At 37.6% G+C, this 14,657-nt stretch overlaps 1 protein-coding gene across 9 annotated transcripts in view; it reads left to right on the plus strand.

The window, feature by feature from the left end:
• Nucleotides 1-14,657, plus strand: part of UBE2Q2 (ubiquitin conjugating enzyme E2 Q2) — a 71,472-nt gene that overhangs the window by 48,841 nt on the left and 7,974 nt on the right. For 6 of the 9 annotated variants that reach the window (XM_087856744.1, XM_087856743.1, XM_087856746.1 and 3 more), the window contains 3 exons: nt 6,324-6,437; nt 10,531-10,579; nt 11,032-11,127. In XM_087856744.1, coding sequence (XP_087712870.1) covers nt 6,324-6,437; nt 10,531-10,579; nt 11,032-11,127 — 259 coding nt within the window. The remainder of the gene's footprint in view (nt 1-6,323; nt 6,438-10,530; nt 10,580-11,031; nt 11,128-14,657) is intronic. The other 3 variants (XM_045795101.2, XM_045795104.2, XM_045795103.2) reach the window with 1 other exon arrangement.

Raw genomic sequence — 14,657 nt, forward strand, 5'->3', positions numbered from 1 at the left:
TTCATTCAAGTCATTGCAAATGGCAAGATTTCATATATTTTGATGGCTGCATAATATTCCTGTGTGTGTGTGTGTACACCAAATCTCCTTTAACCATTCATCTGTTGATAGACATCTGGGCTTTTCCCATAGTTTGGCTATTATGGACATTACTGCTATAAACATTGGGGTAGAGGTACCCCTTCAGATCACTAAGAAGTCTTCGTTGCAGAAATCTCTGTTAATGTCTTCTGCACATTTCTTGATTAGATTATTTGTTCCTTGGGTATTGAATTTGATAAGTTCTTTATAGATTTTGGATACTAGCCCTTTATCTGATTAGTCATTTGCAAATATTCTCTCCCGTTCTGCCCGTTGTCTTTGGTTTTGTTGACTGTTTCCTTTCCTGTGCAAAAGCTATTTATCTGGATGAAGTCCCAAAAGTTGATTTTTGCCCTTGCTTCCCAATTGCCTTTGGAGATGTGTCTAGGAAGACGTTCCTGCGACCGAGGTCAAAGAGGTTTGCTGCCTGTGTTCGCCTCAAGGATTTTCATGGATTCCTGGCTCACGTTTAGGTCTTTCCTCCATTTTGAGTCTATTTTTGTGTATGGTGAAAGGAAATGGTACAGTTTCATCCTTCTGCATGTGGCTGTTCAGTTTTCCCAACACCATTTTGTTGAAGAGACTTTCTTTTTTCCATTGGCTCTTCTTTCCTGCTTTGTCGAAGATTGGTTGACCATAGAGTTGAGGGTCCATTTCTGAGTTCTCTATTCTGTTCCATTGATCTGTATGTCTGTTTTTGTGCCAGTAACATACTGTCTTGATGATTACAGCTTTGTAATACAGCTTGAAGTCTGAAATTGTGATGCCACCAGTTTTGGATTTCTTTTTCAACATTCCTCTGGCTGTTTGGGGTCTTTCCTGGTTCCATACAAATTTTAGGACTATTTGTTCCAGTTCTCTGAAAAAAGTTGATGGTATTTTGATAGGGATTGCATTGAATGTGTACATTGCTCTAGGTAGCACAGACATTTTCACAATATTTGTTCTTCCATTGCATGAGCATAGAACGTTTTTCCATTTCTTTGTGTCTTCCTCAGTTTCTTTCATGAGTATTCTATAGTTTTCTGAGTATAGACCCTTTGCCTCTTTGGTTAGATTTATTCCTAGATATCCTGTGGTTTTGGGTGCAATTGTAAATGGAATCGACTCCTTAATTTCTCTTTCTTCTGTCTTGTTTGGGTATAGAAATGCAACTGATTTCTGTGCATTGATTTTATATCCTGCCACTTTGGTGAATTCCTGTATGAGTTCTAGCAGTTTTGGGGGTGGAATCTCTTGGGTTTTCCACATAAAGTATCATATCTGCAAAGAGTGAGAGTTTGACTTCTTCTTTGTCAGTTCAGATGCCTTTTATTCCTTTTTGTTGCCTGATTGCTGAGGCTAGGACTTCTAGTACTGTGTTGAAGAGCAGTGGTTCTCCTGTTCTTTTGGTTTCTAGCTCGTTGATTTCTGCTCTAATCTTTATTATTTCTCCTCTCCTACTGGGTTTAGGCTTTATTTGCTGTACTTTCTCTAGCTCCTTTAGGTGTAGGGTTAGGTTGTCTATCTGAGACCTTTCTTGTTTCTTGAGAAAGGCTTATAGTGCTAGATACTTCCCTCTTAGGACCACCTTTAAAGCAGGCTCATAGTGGAAGAGCCTGATGTGGGGCTCGATCCCATAACGCCGGGATCATGCCCTGAGCCGAAGGCAGACGCTGAACCGCTGTGCCACCCAGGCGCCCCTAGAGCCTCCATTTTTGATTGCATCTCATTAATAGCCTTTTTGAAATCGACTTGGTTAGATTTTAGTTCTTTATTTCTCCAGAAAGGGATTCTCTGGTGTCTTCTATGCATTTTTCAAGTCCAGCTAGTATCTTTATAATCGTTATTCTGAACTCTAGATCCGACAGCTTACTAATGTCCATACTGATTAGTTGGTACTGCCTCTTGTTCTGTTTTTTGAGGTGAGTTTTTCTTTCTGTCATTTTGCCAAGAGAAGAATAGATGAACGAGAGAACAAAATACTAAAAGGGTAACAACGACCCCAGAGAAATATACACTAAACAAATCAGAGGAGACCCGTGACTGGGGGGAAAAGAAAAAAGAAAAAAAGAGTATGATCAGGCCGGTGAATAGAACACAGCCATACACTAGATTTTTGGGTCTATTTTGGTCTCCAAAATTTTAAAGAAAGAAAAACTTCTATGTAGATAACAAAAATAAGGTTAAATACAATGATGGATGGAATATGACTGTAACAATGAAAATTTAAAAAGATTTTTAGAAAATGAATTGATAAGTTGGTTGAAAAAGAAAGAAAAATAATTCATGAAAGAAAGAAAGAAAATTTAAAAAATTGAAGTTGAAAGACTAAGGAATCATGGGAAAAAACCCGTGAGTTCTCTGTGCTGTATTCCCCTAGCACCGAGTTCTGCAGTGCTCATTGATGGGTAACCTTGGTCTTGGCTGGAGGTTGTTGCACGTCTTCTGGGGGAGGGGCCTGTTGCAGTGATTCTCAAATGTCTTTGCCCTGGGCAGGATTGTACTGCCTTTGGGGGGGGGGCAGGTTAAGTAATCTGGTGGGGTTTGCTCTCTGTAGCTTTTGTTCCCTGAAGGCGCTTCTGCGCAGCTTTAGAGGATGAGAGTGAAGATGATGGTCTCCTAATCTCTGGCCCTGGAGGAGGTGAGAGCTCGGGGCCCCACTCCTCAGTGCGCCCTCAGAGAAAAGCAGTCAATCACTCCTGTCTCCCTGGTCTCTGTCCGCACTCCGCGCTCACCTGGCCTGGGACCGAGCATTTCTGTCTCTGGCACAAGGCCCGTTTGGAGTCTCCAGACTCAATAGCTTCCCGCAGTGGGCTCCTGCGCAGCTCCTCCCGGGGGTGAGGGGACAGAGGGAAGGAGAGTCTCCCCAGTTTCCGCTGCTCAAAGAGCAGTGGCCCGGCTGTGCCGCGGATCAGTTTATGGCAACCCCGAGGTGAGAGCCCACTCCTGGGCTCACTGTTTGCAGCCGGCTTCCCCGCTCTGATACCTGGGAGCTCTGGCGCACTCAGGCACCCCTGTTCTTCCTGTGACCCCGAGACCACACTGTCACAGTGAGGGTTCCATCCCTCACGTAGCCACTGGGAGCAGACTTCTAAAAGTTCTGATTTTGTGCTCCGCTGCTCTGTCGCTTGCTGGTGTAGCCGGTTGATAAGAGGCTCCCTCCCCCTGCAGTTTGTCTTCCCATATGTCGCCTCAGATTCACTTCTCCCCACCTCCTGCCTTGCAGAAAGTGATCGCTTTTCTTTTCTTTGATATCCTGTTGAGTTCGCAGGTGTTCAGAATGGTTTGATAGCTCTCTAGCTGAATTCCTGGGACCAGGCGAAATTTAGGTCTCCTACTCCTCCTCCATCTTTAGAATTCCCTCATGTGGTTTTAAGTTGCATTTCCCTAATGCGTATTTCTTAATATTGAATATTTTTCATGTTTTTATTTGGCAACTATATTCTTCCATTAAATATGCGTCCGTGTCTCTTGCCAGTTTTCTAATTGGATTGTTTTTTATTGTTGAATTTTGAAAACAATTTGTAATATGGTCTGCATAGTAGTCCTTTGTTGTATATGTGGTTTTTAATTTCTCCCGGTATGTACCTTCATTTTATCCTCCTATCAATATTTTGTAGAGCAAAGATTTTTAGTTTATCTATTGAAATTGAAGTGTAGTTGAAAAATAATATCATTAGTTTTGGGTGTACAACCTAATTGTTTACCAATTTAAACATTGTAAAATGCATACTGTGATAACTGTAGTTAACATCTGTCACCATAGAAAGCTATTAGAATATTATTGACTGTATTCCCTATGCTGTACTTTTCATCTTTGTGACTGTATTTAGTTTGTACCTGGAAGTTTGTACCTGTTCATCCTCTTCACCTATTCTCCCCCACTCTCCATGCTACCTTCCTCCCATTCCCTGGCCTGGCAACCACAAATTTGTTGTTTGTATTTTTGTATTTTTTTGCTGTTTGTTCATTTATTTTTCAGATTCCACACATAAGTGAAATCCTGTGGTATTTGTCTTTCTCTGTCTTATTTCACTTAGCACAATACACCAGGTCTGTTCTTACTGTCACAAATGGCAGGATCTCATTCCTTTTGGAAGCTGAGTAATAGTCCATTGTATAGTGGTGTGTGTGTGTGTGTGTACACATATATACATCACTTCTTCATCCATTCATCTATCAGTAGATGCTTAGATTGTTTCCTTATTTTGGCTATTGGAAACAATATGCAATAAACATATATTTTCAAATTAGTATTTTCATTTTCTTTGGATAAAAACCCAGAAGTGGAATTACTAGATCATATTGTACTTCTCTTTGTAGTTTTTTTGAGAAACCTCCATACTGTTTACCATAGGGGCTACACCATTTACATTCCCATCAACAGTGCATGAGGGTTTCCTTTCTCTATATGCTGGCCAACACTTGTTGTTTCTTGTCATTTTGATAGTAGTCATTCTGACCAGTGTGAATGGATAGATCACTGTGGTTTACATTCTCATTTTCCTGATGATTAGTGGTGAGCATCTTTTCATATGTCTGTAGGTCTTCTTTGGAAAAACGTCTGTTCAGGTTCTCCACCGATTTTTAAATTGGATTATTAGTTTTTTTGGTGTTGAGTTGCATGAGTTCTTTATATATTTTGGATATTAACCCCTTACTGGATGTATCATTTGTGAATATCTTTTCCCATAGAGTAGGCTGCTTTTTTGTTTGTTAATGGTTTCCTTTGCTGTGCAAAAGCTTTTTAGTTTGATGTAGTGCCAGTTGTTTATTTTTGCTTTTGTTTTCTTTGCCTGGGGGACATGTCCAGAAAAATATTGCTAAGGATGATTTATATGAGCTCACTACCTATGTTTTCTTCTAGGAGTTTTATGGTTTCAGGTCTTACAATTAGCTCTTTAATCTGTTTTGAATTTATTTTTGTGTATGATATAAGAGAATGGTCCAGTTTCATTCCTTTGTGTGTAGCTAGCTATCCAGTTTTCCTAAGACTGTTTATTGAAGAAATGGTCTTTCTTCCCCATTGTGTATTCTTGTCTTTGTCATAGGTTAATTGACCATGTATGTGTGGGTTTATTTCTGGGCTCTCTATTCTGTTCTATTGATCTGTGTGTCTCTTTTTTGTGCCAGTACCATACTATTTTCATTACTATAGCTTTGTAGCATAGTTCGAAACCTGGAATTGTGATATCTCCAGCTTTGTTGTCCTGGAGATTGCTTTGGCTCTTCAGAGTCTTCTGTGGGTCCATACAAATCTTAAGGTTTTTTGTTCTAGTTCTGTGAAAAACGCTGTTGGTATTTTAATGGGGGTTGCAGTGAATCTATGGATTGTTTTTGGATAATATGGGCATTTGAACAATATTCTTCCAATTCATGAGCATAGTATAGCTTACCATTTATTTGTGTCACCTTCTATTTCTTTCATCAATGTCTTAGAGTTTTTAGAGTACAGGTCTTTCACCTCCTTGGTTAAATTTATTCCTAGATATTTTATTCTTTTTGATTAAATTGTAAATGTGATCATTCTCTTAATTTCTCTTTCTGCTATGTCATTACTAGTGTATGGAAATGCAAAAATTCACAATTTTTTTTTATATCTTGTGTCCTGCAAAAAGGTTTTAGCTTTGAGGTTTGCTTTATAGATGTTTTTCCTTTTATGGATTATGCTTTTGGTGTCAAATTTAAGAACTCTTTGCCTTGTCCTAGATCCTAAAGATTTTCTCCTGTTTTGTGTTTTCTCAAAGTTTTATAGTTTTACATTTTACAGATAAGTCTGTGAATCATTTTGAGTTAACTTTTGTATAAGGTGTGAGATTTAGGTCAGAGAGTTTTGCCTAATGGTCCAATTACTCTAGTAGTATTTGTTGAAAAGGCTGCCATGGCTTCAAAACATCTCCTGTGCCAGGTTTCATATCTTATGTTTTTATATGTCTTTTCTGCTCCCAGTGTCTACCTGCTTTCTTTTTTTTATAATAATTTTTTATTATGTCACCATATAGTACATCCTTAGTTTTTGATGTAATGTTCCATGATTCATTGTTTGTGTATAACACCCAGTGCACCATCTACCTGCCTTCGTAACATCTCTACTTGAATGTCTCTTACACAGGCATCTCCAACTCTATAGCACAAAAACTTGAACTCCTTTTCTTTCCAGTCTCCTTTCCCGGTCTTCCCCATCTCAGTTATTGAATGTAGGTGTTTTTCTTTATACCCTCCTTTCCCACATCTGGTCCTCTAATTCTTCTCCTTCTCAGAGAGTTCCCAGATCCAGTTACTTGTCTCCATTTCTGTTGCTACTACCATCAGTTCTCACGTGGACCACTTCAGAGGATTTCTGACTGGACTCCTGCTTGTGTTCCTTCCCTCATGTAAGCTTTTAGAGTGATCTTTTATAAATGTGTGTTTGATTATGTTGCTCTCCTGCTTAAACTCTTCCATGTCTTTCCATTGCTCTTACAGGTTGGTGCTCTTACCATATTCTACAGGCTGTCTGTGACCTTGCCCTTGGCTTCCTCTCTAATCCTCTCGTACCACACTTCTCCTGTCAAAGCTGGGGCCCCACTGAATGTCTTTCAGCCCCCAGTACCCAGCAAACTCTTTTTTTCCTCATAACCTTTCTTAAACCTATGTTCCTCTGCCTGGAAGGTTACTCCAAACCACACTTTTAACTCCGACAAATCTCAACTTGTGCATTACTTGTACAGATGCTGTTTCTGACTACCACATTTTTAAAATGCCCCCCCTGGTGATTCCTTCTCCTAGAACTCTGGGTCCTCCTTCCCTACTTTGTATTATTTGTTTATCGTCTGTAATCTTAACTAGATGGTAAACATCATGAAGCACAGGGTCCTGTCAGTTTTCTTCAGTGTATACTGTGCCTGGCTCAGTGTGTAGTATATATATGTGCAGCAAATATTTGTGAGTCAATGAATGAGATAGGGAATTATAGTAAGTTAGCAAGATAGAGACAATTTAGGGTAATCTAATTCCCAGGCTTGGTTTATTTTTTTATTTTTATTTTTTTTTTGATTTTATTTATTTGAGAGAGAGCAAGTCATGAGTAGGGGGAGGGGCAGAGGGACAAGCAGACTCACTGCTCAGTCCCAGGACCCTGAGATCATGACCTGAGCCAAAGTCAGACGCTTAACCGACTAAGCCACCCAGGCACCCCCCACCAAGGCTTAGTATTTTTTTTTTTTTAAGATTTTATTTATTTATTCGACAGAGACAGAGACAGCCAGCGAGAGAGGGAACGCAAGCAGGGGGATTGGGAGAGGAAGAAGCAGGCTCATAGCAGAAGAGCCTGATGTGGGGCTCGATCCCAGATCACCGGGATCATGCCCTGAGCCGAAGGCAGACGCTTAACCGCTGTGCCACCCAGGCACCCCAAGGCTTAGTATTTTTATGAGCTATTTTAATGAGCCATCAGTACTTGGCTATCTTTCTTGCTTAGTCCGGATCAGAGTGTAGTAACTTGAGAGAGAATCATAAAGATTATTTCTTTTTTATCTCATTAATACATTTTGAGTGGCTGTTTGTAGGCAACTGAAAATGGTTTCTTTATTTGTTGACATAATATGAATTATTATTTGTGCCCCACTCATCCATGAAGAGAATATTTCTACTTCTAGATGACCATGGATTGTTTCTGTCTGTATCAAGGGAACATGTCCTTAATAGTCTGGTTTTGAGTGCTGGCATTTTCTTTTATTCCTATCTAAAGCCTCTGTTCTTACAATCTATAGTTTATTTCCTTACCTCAAGAAAGAGGAGGGTCATGTCTGTTTTACGTGGCCTGTCTAAGCTGCCTTCTTCTTCTTCTTTATTTTTAATGTGATTATTGTCAAGAATTTGGCTATAATATAAAAATTTTACATTTCCCATCTCTTTTTTAGGATCACTTAATCATGTTGTGTAAACACTCTAGTACTGATAAATAGTTTCTCTTGTCCCCTCATCAGTGTAATTTAAATGATCATTCTAGCTTGTGGACGGAGAGGTTAGTTAGCAAACATTCTTGCAAGAATTTCTTAGTATAACGAAAATTATGAATTTCCTGAAGAGGCTAAGCTTTAGGATAGTGTTTTGCTATACAGCTTTGGCAACTAAAGGTATTTTTTTTTTGTTTGGTTGGGGTTTTTTTTTGGTTTGGTTTTGGTGGGTTTTTTTATTTTTATTTTTTGTTTTTGTTTTTCTTAAAGATGTTATTTTTAAGTAATCTCTACACCCAGCACTGGGCTCAAACTCAACCCCAAGATCAAGAATCGCACACTTCACCGACTGAGCAAGCCAGATACCTCACAACTGAAGTTTTTTAAAGTTGAAAATACTGTGCCTGCATGTGTGGCATATTATCTTTAAATGATCCTTAGATTTTTTTTTTTTTTCCCCTACTATCCTTGAATTGTCTCAATATTTAACAGGAACTATTTTTTGGAGGCAAAGAGCAGTAAGGGTTTGGAGCATGTATTGATAAAATGAATATAACTCACTATGGAAGTAAAATCAACCACTCCTTTTAGGTGTACATGCTGCTAATAGTGTGTGTTAAGGAAAAGTTTACTTACCTCACTTTTTATGTAGGTACTAGAACTGTTTCTTTTGTTTAGACAGCCAACAAACATTTGTGTAGTTATGGCCTTGTAGAAAATGTACTTTCTTTTGGCCTGAGTACAAAAAGTTGCCTCCTTCTCACCTGAAAGACTCTCCACCCCCAGAATGAAGAGTGGGGTGCTAAAAAGAAAGATGGCGGTTGGATAATTCTTAACTCGGCGTGGTCTACATAACTGCTTTTCTTAAGATCAGTCTCTGAGTCCCTGTCTGTATTTATCAGTTCTGAAGTGTAAGGATCAAGAATAGTGTTAACTCATTAACAGATTAGTGGAGTTTGAGCAGTTTATGGAGAAACCAAAATCCAAAAGAAAACATGGATCTTCTAATTCTGTTAAATCTGCAAGTGCTTATTTAAAGCCACTATATATAGGGGCGCCTGGGTGGCTCAGTTGTTAAGCGTCTGCCTTTGGCTCAGGTCATGATCCCAGGGTCCTGGGATCGAGCCCCACGTCCGGCTCCCTGCTCAGCAGGAAGCCTGCTTCTCCCTCTCCCTCTGCTGCTCCCCCTGCTTGTGTTCCCTCTCTTGCTGTGTCTCTCTCTGTCAAATAAATAAAATCTTAAAAGAAAAAAAATAATAAAGCCACTATATATAAGATACTCTTTGAGCCCAGTGGGAGAGTCAAATGATTGGAGATAGATTTCTGTGTTTTAGAGACCTAGGAGAATGTACAAAGAAGTTTAAAATCTCCTGATTCTCCACCCAAATTTAGTGTTTTGAAGTGTTTTATCTTTCCCTCCTGTAAACATTAACTGTGGAAGTTCCCAGAGTTTGGTACAGTCAGGTAAGGGAGACACTTGCTTAAGTTCCTCAGGATGTGGGAATTATTGAATAATTTCCATTATTGAATAATTTCACTGTAATGATAATGGTCTACAGTAGAAGTTTTTAGATTCCTTACTTTTCTGTGATTTGGTTTAGTCAACTCAAGGATGCATTTGGCTAGCCAGAATGCAAAACCTACAGGTTAGAATGGTCTTGGCAAGTTTTGTTGGAGGAAAAGATGGCATTTGGAAAAGTAGGGAGCCAAAGGAATGTCAGGCAAGGGAAAGGCATGGGCAAAGTCCCAGAGGACAAAAAAGTTTGTAATGGACTCGGTGTTCACTTAGATCTAATCAGACTTGTGGTCTTAGCTTATGTATTTTCAAGATTTAGCAGACTTTCTTCTATAATTATCATTTCCTTGATTTTAAGGCATGATATTTCATATATTTTGAAGTTTAAAATAACATTAAAAGAGAAATGAAATTATTTTGTTTGAGAAAGGGCTAAAGGTTAAATAATCTCGATCTAAATAAGGATTTCCTAAGAGAGATCTGGGAAATTCCCAAAAGTTGTCTAGTTCAGAGAACAGTTCTTAGGATTAGAAAGAGAAATTGGGGAGTCCCAGAGAGAGGCTCTGTGGTCATAACCATTTGATCCTCACGAAAGTATGGATAAAAGCAATTTAACCATAAATACCTTGTCCTGTTGATTATTATAAATAGGGTAAAGTTGGTGCCAGTGGCTAATTAACATCATGGTAGAGACATTTTCAGATGAATATAACATTCCCATTCTCTGGAATATTTAGGGCTAAGGTCCTAGTTTCTGATGTCCTTAGAGTCTTTAAGTATTCTGTTTCTAAGAACCATTATTTTTTTAAAAAATTAAGACTGTAATAAAGCAATGATATTAGAATTTTTTTTAACTACCCTTTTGGTTCTAGAACCCTAACCACTGTTCTCATTTTTGCATGTTATCTTCTACCCTTTACTTGTATGCATACTTCTTAGATGGTGGCCCTTTAAAAATTAAGAAGGAACATTGAGATCTAGAGAATTAAATATGATTCCTTTTCTCTTTTTAAGGTATGTGTTGGGTGGTGGAGCACTATGCATGGAACTTCTCACAAAACAGGTGACTGTTTTCTTATGGTACTCATTTTTCAGTCTGAAGGGAGTGTTTTGATGATGTAAGTTAGATTCTGAGTGGAAAAGCTCTGATGTAATACCACCTATTTAAAAAAATTGTTTTGAAGAGCACCTACTTTTAATAATGAAAAGCTACTTAGGGCAAACCAATAAAATGACATTGTACTTGGTGCTTAATCTATGCAAGGAGAGGTGTTCTAAGAACGATGTTTCTATAAGGTTATAATTTGCTTATGTTTGATTTTTAGAACGTAGGGTTTTTTGTTTGTTTTTTGTGTTACAAGGTTTTAGAAACAGTCCAACTTTTTTCTCTTGTATACAGTCTTCTTAATATTGTCTTGCTATTGTCAAGCTGTTATGTACCATTTTGTCAAGTTTGCCAAAGTGGAAATCAAGAGTACCATTGTGTTTTACAGAAGTGTTTTCTTCTTCCTCTAGGGCTGGAGCAGTGCCTACTCAATAGAATCAGTTATCATGCAGATCAATGCCACATTAGTCAAAGGCAAAGCCAGAGTGCAGTTTGGAGCAAACAAGGTACTTTTATTAAGAAGATCACATAAATGATAATATATATTTTCTGTTACCTTATGAGGCTTCTTCTTGTTCTTTTAGTCTTTGTTATTCTTATTATAGGTAAACATGTCTATAATTTTAAATCTAATATTGGTATGTACATACTAATAAGTTAAAAATTATATGTACTTTGAAGTTTCCTTCAAAGGAATCTCAAACATTGAGATTATGTTATAATAGTTAATTCCTAGGGAGCGTTTATATGCTAGGCTCTGATCTAAACTTCTTACTTGTAGGTACTATTTCAGTCCTTTTACTGACGTAAGAGTAGATATTATTATCGTCCTCATTTTGTAGATGAGGAAACTGGAGCACAAGGAAGTTAGATAACTTGTGTAAGTTGACAGCTGGCAGAACGAGGATTGGAACCAGACAGTCTGGTGTTAGTCTCTGCTCTTACCCATGGAGTTCTGTTCTTCAGTCACTGTCAGAAACCTCTTTCCGTGTCTAATTGTAGTTATCTGTAAACAGTTAAATGGACCAAGTTAATACACTTTGCAAAAATATTTGTTGATGGAAATTATCCTGACCTAACATATGTTCTTAAAGGTCTGTGTGAATTTTGTGCTAAATGTGTATCCAAATAGTACGAAATTTAAATGTGTGTTTATAACTGTATTGCACATCAGAGCATGAGTCCACTAGATCTTAACTCACAGAGGAAGCAAAAAATTGAAAAGGGTATTATGAAACTCATTTATTTGGGATAGTACTATATAATAACTGTTTTACTTAAGTTCTTTTAACAGCTGTTTCTTTACACTGAAACAAAATAACATTTTTTATAAAGTCTAGTGAATTGCTTAACTACATTTAACTAGCATTTCTTAACTGTGTATATTTTAGGTGTGTTAAACGTGTCAGAGTGATTATAGAGTAAGACATCAAATTTTATTTTTTTGTAATGATAAAATTTATGCTCACTGTATGGTTTCTAACATAGAAAAATACAAAAAACTGAAGTCAATTGTAATTTGACTATCTAGAAATACTATTAACATTTGGTATAATTCTGGTCTTTTAATAAAATTCTTCCTGGCGTTTATTTATATGTAGAACTTGATGTTAAATTTCATCATGTTTTAAAAAAAAATTAGCATGCTTTTCTTGTAAAGAGAATGTAAAAGGCTTAGAACAATGGTCATTTTGAGTAATTGAACATTTTACTAATAATTCACTGTATAAACTTACCTCTTCTAGGCATCTTTATCTACCTAAAATACAATTGGTCTGGATATTTTAAGTCTCTTCTAGCTTTAAAATTCTGTAATACCAATACTCTGTTCGGTGCACAGTTCCCTTGGAATTACTCAATGTCAGTAGAATTGCTTTCAACCCTTACATTTCCATGATTTATAGGTTTCTTAGCAAGTAAATAATAGAACCATTTTATATAGAATGTCAAGTCAGGTAGCCGAGCACATTTGCATATAAAAGTATGTCTTAGAAGGTGAATTTTTTGAATGAATTGTTATGATAAAACTTCACTCTTCCATTTTTTTCTTCTTATTAATAAGTATCATTAAGAATATGGAAACTTTACATGATGTAATAGGAGTTTTACCTTAAAGGATTTTAAACTCTACAGGAAATAGTCTGAACACTAACTTTAAAAATACTGTCAAATAACATGCTAACTGGTGTTCATTAAAAATATGCTACCATATGTGTGTGTTTGTGTGTGTGTGTGTGTGTGTGTGAGAGAGAGACAGACAGACAAGGATCTATTAATATATAGATTTTTTTAAGCATCTGTAAAGATATTCAAGAGAGTATTAACAGCTATTTCTGATAAGGGGGTATTGAAATATTGACAGGGCGGGTTAGAGATGGGAGGGAGACTTTAAATCATTTGTGTTCTTTGAACTTCTGTTTGACCTATAACTACTACTTCAAAAATATCTTAAATATTTTTAAAGATGTATCAGCTGTTGGTTCAAAAGAAATGAATGAGTTTGTCTCTTGAAAATATTACTAAAATGATATACATAAGTCCTGGAAAACAAAAAATGGCCTCTTAGCACACATGAAATTTGGAGAAAGGATCAAATTGATGTTGCTGAGGATCTGCAGCTCTGTGCAGGCAAGAGTCATTTGTACAGGCTGCCATTAGCTTGCTCCCCTAGGCTCGGCCAGCAGGAGCTGAGAGCAAGCCATGCGGCAGGAGGATGTTGGCCAGGCTGGTTTTCTGGTCTGTTAACATGGGCTATCGGCTATAACGTTAACTCTAGGCTGTAGTGGTGAGAGAGCCTTCTAAAGTAGAGTTCTGCTATCATGACCTAGCAAGAATTCGGGGGTTTGGATAGGCAAGGTAGTGCCCTTTATAAATGTCATTCACCACGTAGAGTGCATGATAGTTGAGGTAAATAGTGAAATCCTGGCGCACACAACTCTTGGAGCAGCTCCCAAACTATTTCTACAATCAGGAAATGCACCTGTCCTTCCATGTTGCCCACAGACCTCCAGTTACTTACCTACAGAATGCTCTGGTGAGTGATCCTGTTCAGATGGTTTTGGTTTTTCCTTCAGGGAGAGGGGGAGGTGCTACCTGTACTAAGTCTTTTATTTATAAATGAGCAAGGTTGGCAAGCCAAATGTGAGAACCTTGCATGATCCTGAGATTCTCCAAGGAGGCTGAAATGCTCTCAAGTTAATTGTATCCACAGTTCTCATCAGAAGCAGACAGATACTCTTCAGAGGAAAGCTTTTTTTCTGATTTAGACCTACAGGATTCTTAAAGGTTAAGCTAAAGCAAATATGGATTTCCTGAAGAATCACAGGCACACAAGTAAGCCAGCATACATGAGAATTGGCAGAAACAATAAATAAGATATATATTCCCTAAGACTTTATGTTTTGGAATTATCAGATACACAGAATCGACTTCAGATATTAGAGTTATGTGAAAATGAATAGTTATTTGAAAAACATAATGTAAAAAAAAAGAAAGAATCCTAAAGTTGATCAAACAATGAGACCATGAGGAATAATGAGACAAATTGAAAAAGAATGAAATAGAATTTACAGAAATGAAAAATATAATTGAAATGAGAAACAATAGATGGGTTAGGTATCAGAAGAGAGAATTAATTGATTAGAAGAAGTAAATCAGAATGTTGCACAGAAAAGAACATGGGAATAGACATTATGGTACAAGTCGAGAGGTGATGATCAGATTGAGGTCTAAAATGTTTTATTGGAACTCTAGGAGGAGATAATAAAATTATGTTAAAAAACAAAAGAAATAGAAACCAGAAAGTAAGGTGGTAAAGGCAAGTCACAAGTATAAATGAACTGAAGGTACCAGTTAGATTGAATCAATAAAACAAAATCTAGCAGTTTTTAAAAAAGTATGTTTAAGTTGTGAGGCTAGAGGGGCACTTGGGTGGCTCAGTCGGTTGGGTCGTCATGATCCTGGGATCATGATCCTGGGATCAAGCTCCGTATCAGGCTCCCTGCTCAGCGAAGAGCCTGCTTCTCCCTTTCCCTCT

Source organism: Ursus americanus, chromosome 28 (genome assembly GCF_024610735.1).
Source record: "Ursus americanus isolate L20-20 chromosome 28, mUrsAme1.1.p, whole genome shotgun sequence".
Classification (NCBI taxonomy): domain Eukaryota; kingdom Metazoa; phylum Chordata; class Mammalia; order Carnivora; family Ursidae; genus Ursus; species Ursus americanus.